Source organism: Homalodisca vitripennis, chromosome 2, assembly GCF_021130785.1.
Source record: "Homalodisca vitripennis isolate AUS2020 chromosome 2, UT_GWSS_2.1, whole genome shotgun sequence".
NCBI lineage: Eukaryota > Metazoa > Arthropoda > Insecta > Hemiptera > Cicadellidae > Homalodisca > Homalodisca vitripennis.
In genome coordinates this window covers 52,457,733-52,474,040 of record NC_060208.1, presented here as the reverse complement: position 1 = coordinate 52,474,040, position 16,308 = coordinate 52,457,733, and the positions used below count along the sequence as shown (strand labels likewise).

General features: G+C 31.7%; 1 protein-coding gene and 1 long non-coding RNA gene across 2 annotated transcripts in view; both read right to left on the bottom strand.

Moving 5' to 3' along the window:
• The window catches only part of LOC124355624 (voltage-dependent T-type calcium channel subunit alpha-1H-like), a 296,916-nt gene extending 290,989 nt beyond the window's left edge, over positions 1–5,927 (bottom strand). Inside the window, 1 exon segment of the mRNA XM_046806786.1 lies at positions 5,821–5,927. Within this exon segment, the coding sequence (XP_046662742.1) occupies positions 5,821–5,913 (93 nt within the window). The 5' untranslated portion in view covers positions 5,914–5,927.
• Positions 5,928–12,944: 7,017 nt separating this feature from the next.
• Positions 12,945–14,754, bottom strand: LOC124356256. The gene is made up of 2 exons (XR_006921836.1): positions 14,724–14,754; positions 12,945–13,155 (listed from the first exon to the last, which is right to left on the bottom strand). It is a non-coding gene; the product is annotated as an uncharacterized LOC124356256 (long non-coding RNA).
• Between the last annotated feature and the right edge of the window lie 1,554 nt (positions 14,755–16,308).

The window sequence follows — 16,308 nt, the reverse complement described above, 5'->3', positions numbered from 1 at the left end:
ATAACTTTTAAAATTTTATATAATCATGTAATTTATTATTTTATTTTATTTTTTTCTTTGCTTATACTTTGTTACTGACGATATAAGGTTTTTAAGGGCAATAGGATTCAGACATTTGCCATCATTATATGTTACAAAATATGTATAAAAGAATGTTCCGAGGATTGAAATCTATCCTCTTCATCAGGTTGGAATAAAGTACATTAGAAAACAAATAAAATATACAAAAAGGAGAAAAATAAATTGGGTCAAACATAAATCTGGTTGGAGTCCAGACAGGAGAAGCTAAAGGATGCAACTAGTGTATCCCAAGTTCACCTACGGTGGTGTGACGTGTGATAGTGTTCTTGAATTCTCGTGCTCATCACTTGTGCTCGCTAGTTGCATATACAGTTTTCTTCAATATCTCTTGGATGTCCTTCATAACTGTAATTTAATTTGGTGGGTGTGGTTATGGTCTGAGATGTACATTGTGGTGATGAGAAATTTAATATGGTTTGTACACCATGTAACATCTTTTAAGTATAATCGTTTGGAAACAAAACGTTTATAAGGTGAAATTATAATTTTCTCCATTTTGTATTTTTACTTTTATTGACATATTGACGCCTTCATGAGCCGTTGGCTTTAACAGTCCTCCCTTGGTGCAATTGACCCCCAAACATGAGTTTTGCGCTATTAGTACAGTGTTTATTTAGACGAGAAAGTTATAGAATGGGTCTGTACGTAGACGACTGCTTGATACTAGCGAGTAGAGTGGGCAAGAATGAGAGCTACGGAAGTGTTGATAAGAGTCTGGGAGTAATATATATATATGACGTTATACGTGATTTTTACCATCTCACAACTCATTACTTAAAAATATCTATAGTCAATACAAGATATCTTAATGTATTAAACTCCCTTTCTTTTATATAATTATACAAATAAATAGGTATTGTGTACTGTGTTGTAACATTCTTTATTTAATACTTATTCGGGGGGAAACATGTCAAAATATTTATATTACCAATGTAAAAAATCGGACGCAATTAATTAAACAAATTAAACATTAAGCGCAACCGTGTTTGTGTAAAAGGTGAACTGCTCAATTATTCAACAAGTAATGTAAAGAGAATCCCCGAGAAACAAAAGGTGGCGTAGGGTTGCGCATTAGGCCCTCCATTGTTTTTGGTTCCACTCTTCCGTAATGTCTGAGAACATTTATGTCTCACTGTAAGTGTAATGTTTACTTTACATCTACAATTGACGGAGTTTTGAGGCATAAACTGTGCCAAGTGCCCTAATAGTTCTGATTTAGTATTATACAAAAAATCTGTTGGCGGGATACAAATAATAAACTATAATTTAAACGCTTCTTTCAGATTTTGATTACGTACTCGTGTGTTGTATAAGGTACATAATTTATCTATTCTTATATAGATTATATAGAAATATTGACAGTAGTATGCTCATTATATGTGATACACTATCCCTGTACTTAACACTGTTTATCATGAACTCTAAAACAATCCGGACGTGGTTTAATATTTTATGGAAATAGCTATCCAGAATTAGAAAATACGGGATAGAGAAAGCCTATTTTATCTCTTTAATTCTACAGGTTACTGTGGATGTTAAATCCACTAAATAATAAAAACTTTAGTATACTTTTTCATGTGGTAACTGACAAAACCAAACCTGAAGTTAGATATTAATGATTACTTATAGTAAATATTCATAATATTAGTTATGGGCCAGAGGCTCTACGCGATTAAAATAAATTAACCGGGACTTACAGATATTATATGTTGCTTGAGCGCTTAGTTTCATTATTACTCATTACTCACAAAGAATATTATTCCAATGTTTAACATATTTTATTATACTGTTACACAAATATTAAAAATTCAATTTGTGTTTTTACAGCAGATAATGGTCACAATAAAAAAGTAAGACAGTCGCGAGACTGACCGACATAAGTGACTACTTCTTGTAACGAACAATGAATATTATCTAGAAAAAGTACGTTTGCTCATTTTTATTTGGTTTTGTGGAAGAATCATAATATATGTTTTCGTTCTACTCCATTACAATTATTAGTTGAACAAGAAATAAACAAATAATTACCATCAGTAAATTCAAATAATAATAATAATAATATATATGCCCCGTCACAGCTGATTACGGACACCATTGCCATTGCCTGGTTGTTGACTACTGGTAGTTTCAGTAAAGACGCTTTAGAGACATGTTAGTTCAGATCAGATGTTTATATAACGATTTATTTACGTTACGGAAAGTTTGTCATTACTTTGAAAGCATGTGGAAAACATAAACATGCGTGACGTTCCGTGACGCGAAACGAACGTTTTTCCCTGTACAAAACATACATCCATAGCCCGTCAAAAAAGTAGTCAGTTGTAGTGTACCACCAAGTGTACCATGTGTACCCATCTGCCAACTCCCGTCTTCTGTACCCTAATCCTACATATCTCTGCCACGTACGCTCTAACGTCAGGTACCGGTACATCTGTTGGTCGACATGAGCATTTTAATACACCGCTAAAATAGTTGTAAACATTATTTTATCTTATTTTTCTTGTAGGTTTAATGTGTTATATAATGCGTTTTTATGGTATTTCGTTGACCTTAATTACAAATTAAAATTTTTAAATATAATTTCACTCTAAACATTATAACTCTCAACACTAACTATACTAGGCTACCCACTATATTTAAGCAGTAATAATTATAAAAAAGCGCATACTTCAACAAATGATTTAATACCAGTATATTTTCATTAGTATGATCAAATAACTTGAAAACAACACAAAGTATTGAAAAGGTTTACACGAGGAAGATTTAGTGCACAATTCCACAAAAAGCTATTTGGTTACAATTACTTTACGATCGCGCCGGCTACAATATACCCCATTTTATTCAATTATTTCTGTTTTTAACCAACAATACAGAAAATAACGTAAACCAAGAATAGAAAATATAACACAGTTAAACATGAATATTTTGTGGAACAACGTAACGCTTTATTATAACAATCGAAAGCTTTTAAACTGAAATAGACCATAAATAAACCAATACAGTCGCAACATACTCGTACAGTAAAACTTATAAATTGATTAAACCAGTCCCAGAACACAGAAACTAGAGCCATTTGTCCAAGTAGTGGGGCAACAAAGTTTGACAAACATGTTAAAGAAGATATCTTCCTGCCACTTACTGTTCTGAGATCAAAAGTTATGAACGTTTTTACAGGATTTGTCATTTCTATAGGATGGTCTACACATGACTGAAAGTAAATAATCCTTTAATTTATATAATTGAATATACTTACGAGTATTAACAAGGTCCTATTGTGACTAATACGTTCATAAATTCATGCAATCAAAAGTTCTAATCATAGTTTCAATGTAGTTACAGAAATAGTTTATACCTGTACCTTGTAGCACTAAGGTAGCATACTAACTACTAACATTAAAAGTGCAAGAAAAGAATTACAAAAATATATTACGCCTTCAAATTATGGTTCTATACATATAATACAACAATATACCACAATAATGATTTATTAAAACTTAATTATTTACGTGTACAAACGCTACTGTATATTTTTAAATCCAATATCCGTTGGGTTTATTAATTTTAATTGTATTCAATTTATATAACTGTCTGCTGGTGATTATCTATTCACTGTGTGTATTACCGAATTTTATTGTTGATCTGAGTATAACTAGCCCGTGCTTTGTTTTGCAGCATAAAATAGCGTTTTGAATTGCGGTATTGTAAAAATAGAATAAAATAAATAACTATAAAAAATAGTATAATAGTAATACTTGAATTTAAGTTTTCTTGATGATCTATACCTTTTTAAACATCTTACCTGTCCAAGTCTTACTACATACCAATGGTTTCCTTTAACAACTGCTATAGTTTAGCTGGAGTACTAACGAATTTCACCTGAATATATTTAAAAGCTAATACACTTTATGATGTAAAAAGTGTTTTATGTCAGTTTAAAAAATCGTGGAACCTTCATTATAATAAGCATGTACATGAAATTTTACTTTTAGAGCATTCTGCCAAGTAAAATTATATTTTTACAATATTTATTATTGATTACTTTTTCTATATATCTCTTTACATTAGTATACAACATTTATTACTTCTCAAATATGAAAAAAACATAAATGTATAAATTCTTGTAATTAATTAATTAATTGTAATTCTTAAACGGGAGCTCTATTTCAAAAGCGGTAATGTTAAATACTTCGGGACTAAAACCTGGATATACACTGTATTAGCACTGAAACATCTCGACGACCAGCGTCTTAAAAAACCGGTGTCGTAGCTTCGAAGGTCAAGCAGTCAAAACTTCTTGTAAGAGGGCCCAGTCAGCTGGTAGTAATTCAATTAAAATGCCTATTATGTAATAAATCTTTCTTTTTTTAACTCGTGACTTTTTTGAACTTCAAGCTCAAACAAGTAGATACATGGATCAAAACTTTACATGCCTACAACACTGTCTACAACATTTTTACATGCCTACAACACAAACCATAAAATTAGGTTTAACATTTTGTTCAAACATGTTGTTGGTAACATAAAAGTTTTACAGCAAATTGAAATTAAATAACATAAAAAACCCTATAGTTATTACTAATGTTGAGATATGGGTTGCAAAGTTAATTGAGCTCTTATGGGATTTCTGATCATAAAATGTTTTTGTAAATAAACACAAATAACGAAAATAACGCCCTGATTACTTTATTTTCAAAGTATGGTTTTAAAGGCTAAAACTAGCTATACATATATATTGCAATGTTTGTTGCAGAACCAGCGGACGAGTAAAGACCCGTAGTTGTATTGCTGGTGACATCGTGAGTCACGGAAAAAGAAGTTTACGTTATTATTAACATATTACACCTTGTTCAAGCTTAACGCTCAAGGGTTTGTTGACTGTAGTATTGACAGGTGATTTGCTTCTTTTCAAATTCAGCAAAATTACATGTTTTCTCAAAGATTCATTTTGTTGACTCGATTTGTTACACAGTCTGAGCTTTACAGTAGGTAATTTCAATACAGACAAATTTAGCACCCTATGTACTTTAAAATGTTTATAAGTCTACCTCAACTTCAATGTTTATTAAAAATGTCTTTGCATTGATATATATAATAAAATGTGTCACACGTATAAGGTTATGTGGTTATAAAAATAATACGTTATAGCTTGTTTCTGAAAAATATTGGCACCCACATCAAGAGAAATTAATAAACTTGGATAATATCTGCATGGAATTTTATGAAACTCCTTTTATGAGGAATGCTGCAGAAGGACTTTACATAAATTCCATTAAATAACCATGACTTACTATATACGAATACCATATCTAAAAATAACAATAACATTTATGGTTTTAATTCTTATTATATAAACCTGCAAAATAAAACCTAAATAAATTTTAAAATACTTTAAAAGTCCTAAACTACAAATAATTACAATCTTACAATCTTACAATCGAACTTCCAACATGTGTGTTAGAATGATCCTGTATACTTCCCCATTACATGCGACAGTTGTATCTGTTATATTACCACTCACGTGACACTAATAGTTCGAGCGAGATTTTCAGGAACTAAAAGTAGCTGAGCTGTTCATGCGATTCGTCTGTGTTTTATAGTTCAGTGTTGTTATTAATACTTCAATAAACCCCAGGCGCTAAGATGGTTTCGTGCACTACCATTATGATGTTTTACTTTAGTGCCTCAGGATTAAGGAAGCAATGGAGGTGCCTTAGCCTCTACTAAGTACGGAACACTAACCTGGAGGATTTTGCAGCGGTTGGTGACACATTCGAAGTCCACGCAAGGCTGGTACATGCCCAAGGTGACGCAGTTCAGTAGGATAACCAGCATGCTGACACGCTCGAACCATGTGAACTGGAGTTAAGGAAAATTGTGGCAAAACTATAGACATTTGTTTATGGAAACTGTACACCCTGAAATTACATGATATTTAAGAACCATGACACTGGCAAAATAAATTTTTAGAAGGAAATATGCATAAACGACACAAAACAATATAACAATATAAGTCCCTTAGAATCTAACTAAAATGAAAACAGCAATTTTTTGTTTAAATTAATTAAGAAAAAGTTACTAACAACATATTCTGAAGTTATGTAATAGTAAAGCCATTTATATTGATGGATTATGGATATTTTATGTTATTCTATGCAATTTTTGTACCAACCACATAGTGTTAATATTACACAGTAAAATTTATTACAGTTTGAAAGTACGGTTATATTTAATAATTAATATAATTTTAGTTTATGCTAACGTTTCTAAGAAATCCTTAACTAGAAAAATAGCAGTATTCCATATAGGAAATACATTACAAATTATTCGAAACGAAGAGTAAAACTATTGTATTAATGGGTGAAATAAATTGAAACTAGCATTTGATTTTACTTACCAGTTTAAAAGAATATGCTACCAATTAACTGCATAAAAAATTATGGTTGCCTGTAAAGTCGGTTTTACGGGCGAAGATTTTACGTGACAACGTCTTTTTCTCGGTAGAATATTTATTGATATGAATATTATTAAATTGCACAATAGGAACAAGGAATTGAATGAAAATAAGAATTGCACAAATTTTAACTATAGAAATATATTTTGTTTACTAAAACATTGTACATAATTTGAAATTAATTAAAATTTGTTATTGTAAATGGTAAAGTTGAATAAAACATTTACTAAAATTGGAATTTGAAATTCTTGCTAAACACAGTTAAATTCTAACTCCGCGCGTGGTGATTGGTCGGTTTAGTTCGTTTGTTTGGTCGCACTGTTATGACGGGTTAGAGGTTATAATTTGTTATTTTAAATGTTTGACTAGCAATACGCGCTGTTTCTTCTCAATCGACTGAATTACGATTGATTGCAGAGTGATTTAAACTAATAATTTACTTAACACTATCAACATTTGTCAATAGTATGACATAACCTATAAACTCAGTTTCTCAACTTTTGTGTCAATCTAACAATTAATCAATCAATCATAGTTTACGATAATGAAATATCAGTGTACAATTATTTACCTTTATTGTTGTAGTTGTTGTAAATGACGAATCTAAGCACTCCACATTTTCACGAATAAACATAGTTATCTGCTTTATCCCGTGCGGCGGACCCACAGTTATCTGCTTTATCCCGTGCGGATCCCGTGCGGCGGACCCACTGGACGGGCATCGTAACGTTACCGGGCGTTACACTTTTTCATGAGTGACTCCGAGCCGCAACCTAATTTAAGACGTTGTCACGTCAAAATTGAAGAATTTACTATTTTTAGAATACTCTAAGGAGATATATACGCCTGGTATTTTCTAAGCTGTTTATGTGAATAAGCAACAGTATTTATTTACTAGCCAGGAAATTTGCCATGCTTGCTTTTAAATTGGTTGAAATAATAGCGATGTTCATGAAAATTTGCCGCAAAAAGAATCTTATTACTAGCGCAGGTTTTGATGTATTTTATGTAGATCTTTTTACACCTGAGTTTTTGCCTGAGCACGAGGAAGTACGATATGGTACACATACGCATGTGGTTGCATAAATTACATTTTCTATTACATTTTTATTTTAGTGTTATCATCTTTAGAATAAATAAGAAATAGGGTTAGAAGAATAATTACTTCAAAATTTATTTATTACAATATACTTTTCTATAATAGCCCCAATAGTTTATAGTAATGGTCTCTTCTGGTTCATCAGCTAGATAAAATTAATTTTATAGTTTAATTTTCTGTGGCATTAGAATAAGTTTTCTTTTTTCAATCCACACTTCATGTTAATTAACTACTTAACTCTACTTGCATCACGATAATTTTTGTCCAATAGCACTATTGAACTCTTCAGTCAATACGGCAAAAGCTGTAATTTCTAATTTCATGATAAATGGAGTTTTGATTTCTCCAAAAGGATTTACTGGCAAGTTTTAAAAGTAATGTTCTATCAAGGTTTTTACAAGTTTTCACTTGATCATCCAGCTCAGCTTTTGAAGACATGACAAAGAGATTAACTTTGACGTTGTTTGCAGGTAAACTAATCACTAAAATACCACAATGCTTGAACGTAACAGAGAATGGAAAAGTTAAAGAGCACTAAAAAGATGAGCACTTGATGAAGGCTGCCTATTATGACTAGATCGCGATTAACGTAACGTTAGTATTAACTACAGTAGGGACCACCAGAGAGTAGTGTTGAGGGAGGGGCCTATTTGGCGCGTTTCCTTGGAGCTAGTTTGAGGTTTGTTCAGTACAAATGTATAACAACGGACTGTGTCGACCGCAGCACGACGTGCCAGCTGGCAATTGACGTAATTTGCAAAGTGAACACATTCTTGGCCCCTACTGTAGGCTTAAAATTTTTAAGCGGTTAGAATGTATTGTTTTTCTGGACGGCCTTAGTTTAAATTACCTAGTATTAGCTTATTATTATTCACCTCGTTTTAGGAATGTGCTATACTATTTTTTTAGTACCAATCAGAATATTCTATGTATAAAATAAAAGGAGTATAAGCGTAAAAACTATCTTACTTATAATTATGTGTATAATTTGAGAATATTAGTCATTAACTTGCCACAAATATGTTTAAAAATGAGTTTCTACTTTATGGAATAAACTATAATGCTTTAGCTGAGTTAAACACCCCTTTCGGTATTAGTGTGGTGCTATCTGTTATAAAAATTGTCTTGTCGCAAACACAAAACCAAATCCTAGCGAGTAAAAATATTAATTGTGTGCATAACAATAGTTATTAAAGCGAGAACTTCTTGTAAATATTATTTCATATTGCACAGTGAATGTTAAAAGGAATTTAGTTCTTACTATTTTGTTTTTAATAATTAGAGCCAGTAGTTACAGTTGCACGTGCTTAAACCTTCTTGTAAAGGGGTTTTTATTTTATTAGATAATGTATCGGCTTCAAGTTAATTAATTTGTGGTTGTTTCAGAAGGGTTTGAGGGCAACATTCGAGGTCAAAGATTTCGAGAATAACATTCGTGGTAAGTATTTTTTTATAGGGGGTTGACGTTTTGTGATTAACAGTTTATATAACCATCAGCATAAGTTGAGTCAAGTTGAAAGGTTGTATTTTATTAGGAAATTTATTTGGAAACTTTGCGTTGATAAAGGAAGTGTTTAGGGGTATAGGAACATGTTAGGATTTCAAAATCTAGTAATTACTAAGTCAGTCAGTGATTCGTCCCAAACTAGTGTCAGTTCATAATATAACAGAGTGTTACATAAAACTATTGTCAGCTCTGAGGACTAGAATTTACTTACTGGTGTACATCGCCTATACGTCGGTATAAGTTGGTTAACAAAAACATGTTTCAAATAATTAATTCGGTCAACATTTTATTTTTTATATTTTTTTTTTAGAAACACGAGCAGTTTCCTATTAGTTCTTGTAATTACGTAATAATACATTATACTATAAGATAATAGTACCGTAAATATAATGTAGTTAATAAAAATAACTAACCTACAAAATATTAATGGTTACAATTAGTTACATATTAATGGGTACAATAATTTAAAGTTATTTAAACGTTATACAATTATTATATTATATCTTCGTCAGACTTAATACTCAGTAGACGTCACCACATAATGACAAAAGTGATGTTTAAATTGTTTTCACGTTTATACGGCACATAAATGAATAGCTTAGTTCAAATAATTTTAGTACTACTGACAGTTTTAGAGTGATTATAATAACACTGAATACAGCTTCAATGATATTTTTACTTTGATTTAAGGGGCTAAGCAGCAACAGGTATAAAAGTATCAACCTTCCAACTAGTGGTACATGCAAAGGCTCAGGTTAGTTTATTCTATAAAGTCCTCATCGGGTTATTTAAGACTAAACCAATAACACACACATCCACTATAGATGGTCACTATCTGTAAACAGCTAAAACCAGCAATACATATGGATTTCATGTTTCGACTACAAATATATTGAGTGGAATTTTCCGCCATCCTGGAGCCACTTTAGTTGCAATTTACACTCTTCCACCAACTCAACATTGCGTAAAGTTTTAGCAAAATTAGTTTTTAAATAGTGCTTTGAATTAATTAAAACCACAGTTTGTAACTTACGTTTGAGACGAACAAGAAGGGTGAAAAATTACACGTTCTATAATCATGAAAACATTTATTCATTAAGAAACGCGAGAAAAGAGTCAAAAACACAAACTTTAAATGAAAAGAGCGATTTCTTGCTTGTTTCTGAAACCTTTGACAGTTCATAACTCACGTCTGAGGAACTTTAGACAGCTGCTTTCCCTTTGAGTAATAAGTTTGAGGGTTTAAATATAGCTTTTGTGCTGGCTGGATAATGAATCAAGGCTGTGAGCATTTCTTTGTACCTTCTAGGAAACGGGTTAATGAGGTGTTTATGTTAGGGCAGAACTTTAGTTTCTTAGAATTTACCATTAACACTGTTGAAATCCCTAATTTTCTTTTTATATTTTAAGTTGTTTTACCTGTTGGCACTTTAGTTAACTATTACCGCTAATCGATAGGTTAGATAAGCTCTGTTTCTTGGAGAACTTTTAGATGCTTTCACTCAACTAATAAACTTTATCACTTCTTAAAGCTATGGAGATATAAATGTGTTGTTTGAATAAACCTACAAATCTGTAGGTGTAATAAATTAAAACCCATTTAAAACTGTATGACAAGAATGGAATCAGTTTTTCAGATAGAAGCATCAGAACACACCGAACAGTTTTAGAGCCATTTGACAGCTTTACCAATTATTAGTAGTTGTGGTACTTCAGCAGTTCGCGCTCAGCTATATTGTCTGGTATACTGTTGGCTAAAGTTTAAAGCGGATTGGAACGAGAAGCTGAAGTTAGCACTCGGAATCACGCTCCAAATTTACGCACGATAAAATTGTATCGTACGTCGTTGTTGAAACCTCTAATTCTACAGACAACTTACTGCATTTGCTTTCTACATGAAGATCATCACGTTTGAATTTTTTCTAACATATTTTTACCTTGGAACGATGAATATAATTTTGAATATTAGAAGCTATGCACTGATAAGTAATATCTTTTGTTATTGGAGAACATTCAATCATACAATGTAAACATTAGGAAATGAACTGGCAAATGTAATAAAATTGATCTAATTATACTTTGGAGTAACACAGTTCTTACAGGCCATAGTTAATAAGAATTTAAGATTTTTGAATAGTATAGTATAGTAATTAATGAAATAAAAATAGTACTTTTGTGAATGAAAGTTACCATTTCGAGGATTTTTCAGCCAAGTAAATGTTTCCTGCATAGTAAATCTTTTCCAAATAATAAACGAATCACGTTTATAAGAACCATCAACAATTTATGCATTCTTCAAACGAGATCGACCCCTAAGAGCAAAGGCTGATACTCAAGATGTTAATAGAAACGTAGCAATTATTTTTAAAACGAATTTACATAAGAATATTTCAAGACATATTGGATTTTCTTAAAATAATAAAATACATTATTAAGTTCGGATAATTGCTTTAACGAAACTTTGCTTGTTTAACAATTTTTATAAATATTTTTACGAAGTTTAGTGGATTATCGATGAAATTGACGATTATTAAATCCTATTGTTAATACAAATTTTATAAATCAGATGAAGAGGTTTGCAGTTGCTGTTAATAGCAGCGTGATGAAACGTATGTACACATTATCTTGTTTGTACCCTGAAGCCTGTTGAGGTATATCTGATACAACAATTCAACTAGTCGTTAGTATACACACAAGTTAAGTGGTTTACGTATCTTACTTGTTAGTAAAGCCCAAACAGTGGTAAAATGGAAGTGTAGAGAGGTTATCATCAGTTCATGGAACATCTTTAAATTATTTTACTAAATTATATGGTCTAAATATGGATGTGGAATGTATATATCTTCGCTCATGCTGTAATAAACGTTGATAAATACCTTATTTAATATCTCACTTTGTTTTTATTGATGTAATAAAATTACTGAAACTCTTTATCCACTCTTGGCGGGTATTGGAGAGGAGTTTCCGTCAAACCTAATAAAATATTATGACTCAACCGATGAAAAGGCAACGAGGAAAGAAAAGAGTTAATCATCTAATTATAACTTTGGAATTGTTTACTCTCACTGAACAAACTTTCCTTTTGTCGTGTACTTGCACAGCAGCAATTAATGTTTTTGTTGGACTAAAACAAAGTCTTTTACTCTCCCCGTCTGTTTAAAGAAAGAAAATTAATAACAATCTTAACTTTAAAAACTGTCTTTTTTAACCCGTAAGGAAGAAAGACTCGTGCGAGTGAATCAGTCCTCTTATTGCCTGTTTGTGCCTGAGGGTTCTAAGCAAAGCCTATACAATAGTTAAATTTAACGTAATGTGTAAATTTTAAGTAGTTGAACGTAAAATGGGCATTTTATAAATTGAGATTTTAATTACTTAATCTCCAAAGATTAGTTAGGCACGTAAAGTAGTTAGGTACACGATTACGTACTGAACTAAATCAAATTTTACCTTGTAAGATGCAATTAATACTCATATTCTTTGTAAACACGGATAGCATTGTGTGAAATTTACGCAACTTTCTTAATTCAAGTGTATTCTCCAAATGCCAAGATGTACAATCCACATCCCTCCTATGGGGCAATACTGTGAGAAGAACATTATTATTTAATACGTTATAATACATATTCATATAATTACAAATAAATTAAATATTACCTTTTAATAAACCCACCCCCAAGTTATAAGGAATATCTCAGGCTACACTTAAGACTAATTTTGTCAATGACACTTTCTCCAGTTTTAGTACTTTTCAATGAGTGGGAATTAAGGAAGGACTGACGGAAGACTTTCAAACTAATAATATGTTATATGTTAGGTAGACTCGGTTTATTGGTTCATACACAGTACTTTATTTTACTAAATCCTGTGATGTGTTGATACAAGGGAGGGAGCCGGTTACAAAATAAAAGTTAGTGATGGCTCAGGTTGGAATCATGCTTGTGACAGAGACTGGCTTTGATACTTCTTGATTTTGAGAAATATACGCATAGGCCAACGTTTCATATAGACAATGTATACCTGTAAAATGAAGTGAAAAACAAATTATTAGTGGAGAGAGTTCATCATAGTAGATTTATAATATCAGATTAAATTAATATAACATTAATTAATAAGAAAAGAAAAACTTACACATAACAAGCAGGAAAGAGAGTGATCATATTATAAAATATAAATCACTCATAAAATAAAAACGTTTTCAGACAGCACTGAGAGGAAACGTCTGATAAGGTAACATATCCTAGAGATAAACCGGATTTAGAAGTTATTCATTGTAAGTTTAATTCTTTGTGCACGCATTTTACGCGTTGTTTATTAACATTTCACTTTAATGTCAAAGGACAAATACTTAAAGATTAAATAGTGCCTACTCAAGACTACCTGTTTAAGGTATATTAAAATATTTTTTGAAAAAAAGTAATGTTTTTGTAATGTATATTTGCCTCATTAAACCATTTTATGTCCCCAAAAATAATATATGTTACTTCTGAGCTGTGGGGGGGGGGTTGATTCCCATATCCTCCCCCCACACTCACTGCGCCACTGAACACCATTACATATTTATAGAGTCGGTTGTGGTGTTGTTTGTGGTTCTCATCCCGCAGGACTGGTGCGGTATAAACGGCAGAAACGAGTTCCTCCTCCGTAACTGTCACTAATAACAACGAAAACTTGAATTACACTGACAGTATTGAATTGCACTAGTCAGTAGAGTGGGTGTCTTTCCTTCACAACAAGGCAGCTTGCTAGACCGTGTGGTGAGCACCCAGGAGGTTAACGCATTTAACCCCCCCCCCCGCAACTTTCCCGAGTTCTCTATCTTCGTATATACAATGTATTTGATTTACATGGATGTCGAAATCGACCAAGAGCCGCTTGTTCTGTTTATACCCTTAGACGTTGGAGGTTGGGTGTGTGTTGGTGATGGCGCGGGATCAAATCTTGTCTTTGGCTGTAGCACTGTTTATCAATACCGTCGACTTTGTACTGTATCGACTTCCTCCCTATCCTCTTTAATAAGATCCTTGTCAGTCAGTGGCCTATGAAGAATAAGATATTACAATGACGATCGTCCTCTTCTTAAAAAATATATACTATAAAATAATATATAATTTATTGGCATTTATAATAAATTATAATTTAATTTAATATAATTTTAAAAATATCAAATTTTACAAAAAACAAAAAAAAGTGTACTTGTAGTAATTTTTTGAAAACATAAATATATAAAATAGAAGAGGGTTTTATTAAAAGATAAAAAAGACAGTACAAATCAAAAGAACTAAAAAAAATTAACACAATTAAATGTCTAAAATATTAATTTAAAATATTTCCTATGACACACAGAATACTTGCAGAAGTAAAAATCAATAAAAAATCAATCAGCAAAAACTGAATATGTTTTTAATATACAGTAGAAATATTTAATTTGCAAACGTTGCAAGAAATAATTGGATAAGAAAAATAAATTAAATAAACAAATCATAATTTGTTTTCATGCTTTTTTATTTAAAAAATTACAAGACAAGGAATTTCAACTAACTTTACCTTTCCGGAGTCGTAGGTAGACGTGCTTTGGTTTTACTTACCACGTGGTTCCACTCCCCTCATCAAGCAACCTAAAGAACAGAAAAAAATCTTTAAAATACAATTTTAATCTGAAGATATTAATACCACTAATGATACAATTTGCTTTATTTTTACTTATGTTTTAGTACGTTGTGAATCAAAATGGGATAGTTTTATATTTTTCTGGAGTTAACATTCTTATTATTAACACCACTTCACGCCGGCACCTATGGACGCTTACCAATTGGAATGGTAAGAATTTTATTGCTGAACTTGTATTTGAATGGGACCGTCTTAGACGCGCGTCCTCGGAGATTTCTCTCGGAGGGATCGGCTAGGATCATCCGAGTAGACGGACATGTGCATTCGACGTAAATTAAACAACTAGAAAAATCGGGCTTAGAAATTGCATCCGGTATTCCGTACAAATTTGCATGCACATATGCACATACACTTCCACGATATCCATGAGTGTCGCATATGTCGGAATGAAAAGGCCTTATTTCTTCTAACTACTCCAAGATACTGCAAAGAACTGCATGTGGTTCACTTCATCCCTTTTTTTGGAATGGAAATACCCACCACCACTAGTTGCAAGAGGGTTTGCTATTATCAAGGATGATTCTGAAAAGCTGGATTTTGATTTGGAACGCATAGTGGTATTAAAAGCCAGTATACCGGACAGGAAGATCTTCAAAACGTTTGAGTCTTTATAGTCAAATTTTGCATTCAGAACCAATAACACGTGACTTAATTAATTGTCTACTTATTAGATAATCTATTTTAAAATGTTTTGAGTTTTATAAACTATTCTATTATAAGTCACAAACGGTTGCTCCAATCTCCATTTATTATGAACAAAATGTATTGTGTTTGTAACATAATTAATTGGCTGTGTGTTGGCGAAAGCCATCCCTAGAAAATGTCTGTCTATCTGTCCGCAAGATTCATAGAGAACAAAATTATCTATAGTCTTGATATTTATTTGAAGTTTATATTTATGTACAAGCAACATCCAGTTCGGTCATGGTGTGTATAACTCCATGGGGTTTAGTTAGGCTTTAGTGAACATTTTAAGTTGTGTTAATAGGTAAAAATTGTGGCAAGAAACTCAGCATGGCAAAATAAATAAATTTAAAAAAAATTGAGTACAACCATGTGACATTTTAACATGTGACATAGTAACACGTGTAACATTATGAAGTTAGTCAAACAGCCTCATTGAAGCTTCTTTCGAGACACGAATTTTACAACTTACGTATTTAAATGTACAAAAAAGTTATTTCTTTTTCAACTGAACCACTCAAAAAATTAATTTCCTTTTATACAATTTCGAGATATTAATTTTATAGGGCATAAAAAAGATTTTGTTCAAAAAAAAGGTTTTTTTTAAACTAGTCTCTATCACACCGTCCAATGGATACACGAGAGCTATAAAACGCGTGGTAACAAAACATGGTAGGCAGCTTTTACTGATTGTATTGGTAAACGTAAACGTCTCTTTTATGTGCATGTATATTGGCAATTGTAATTTTATAAAACCATCTTACTAGAATTTAAAATTAATGAATGAATAGTAATATAAACAACACATTGCTCTTAAAA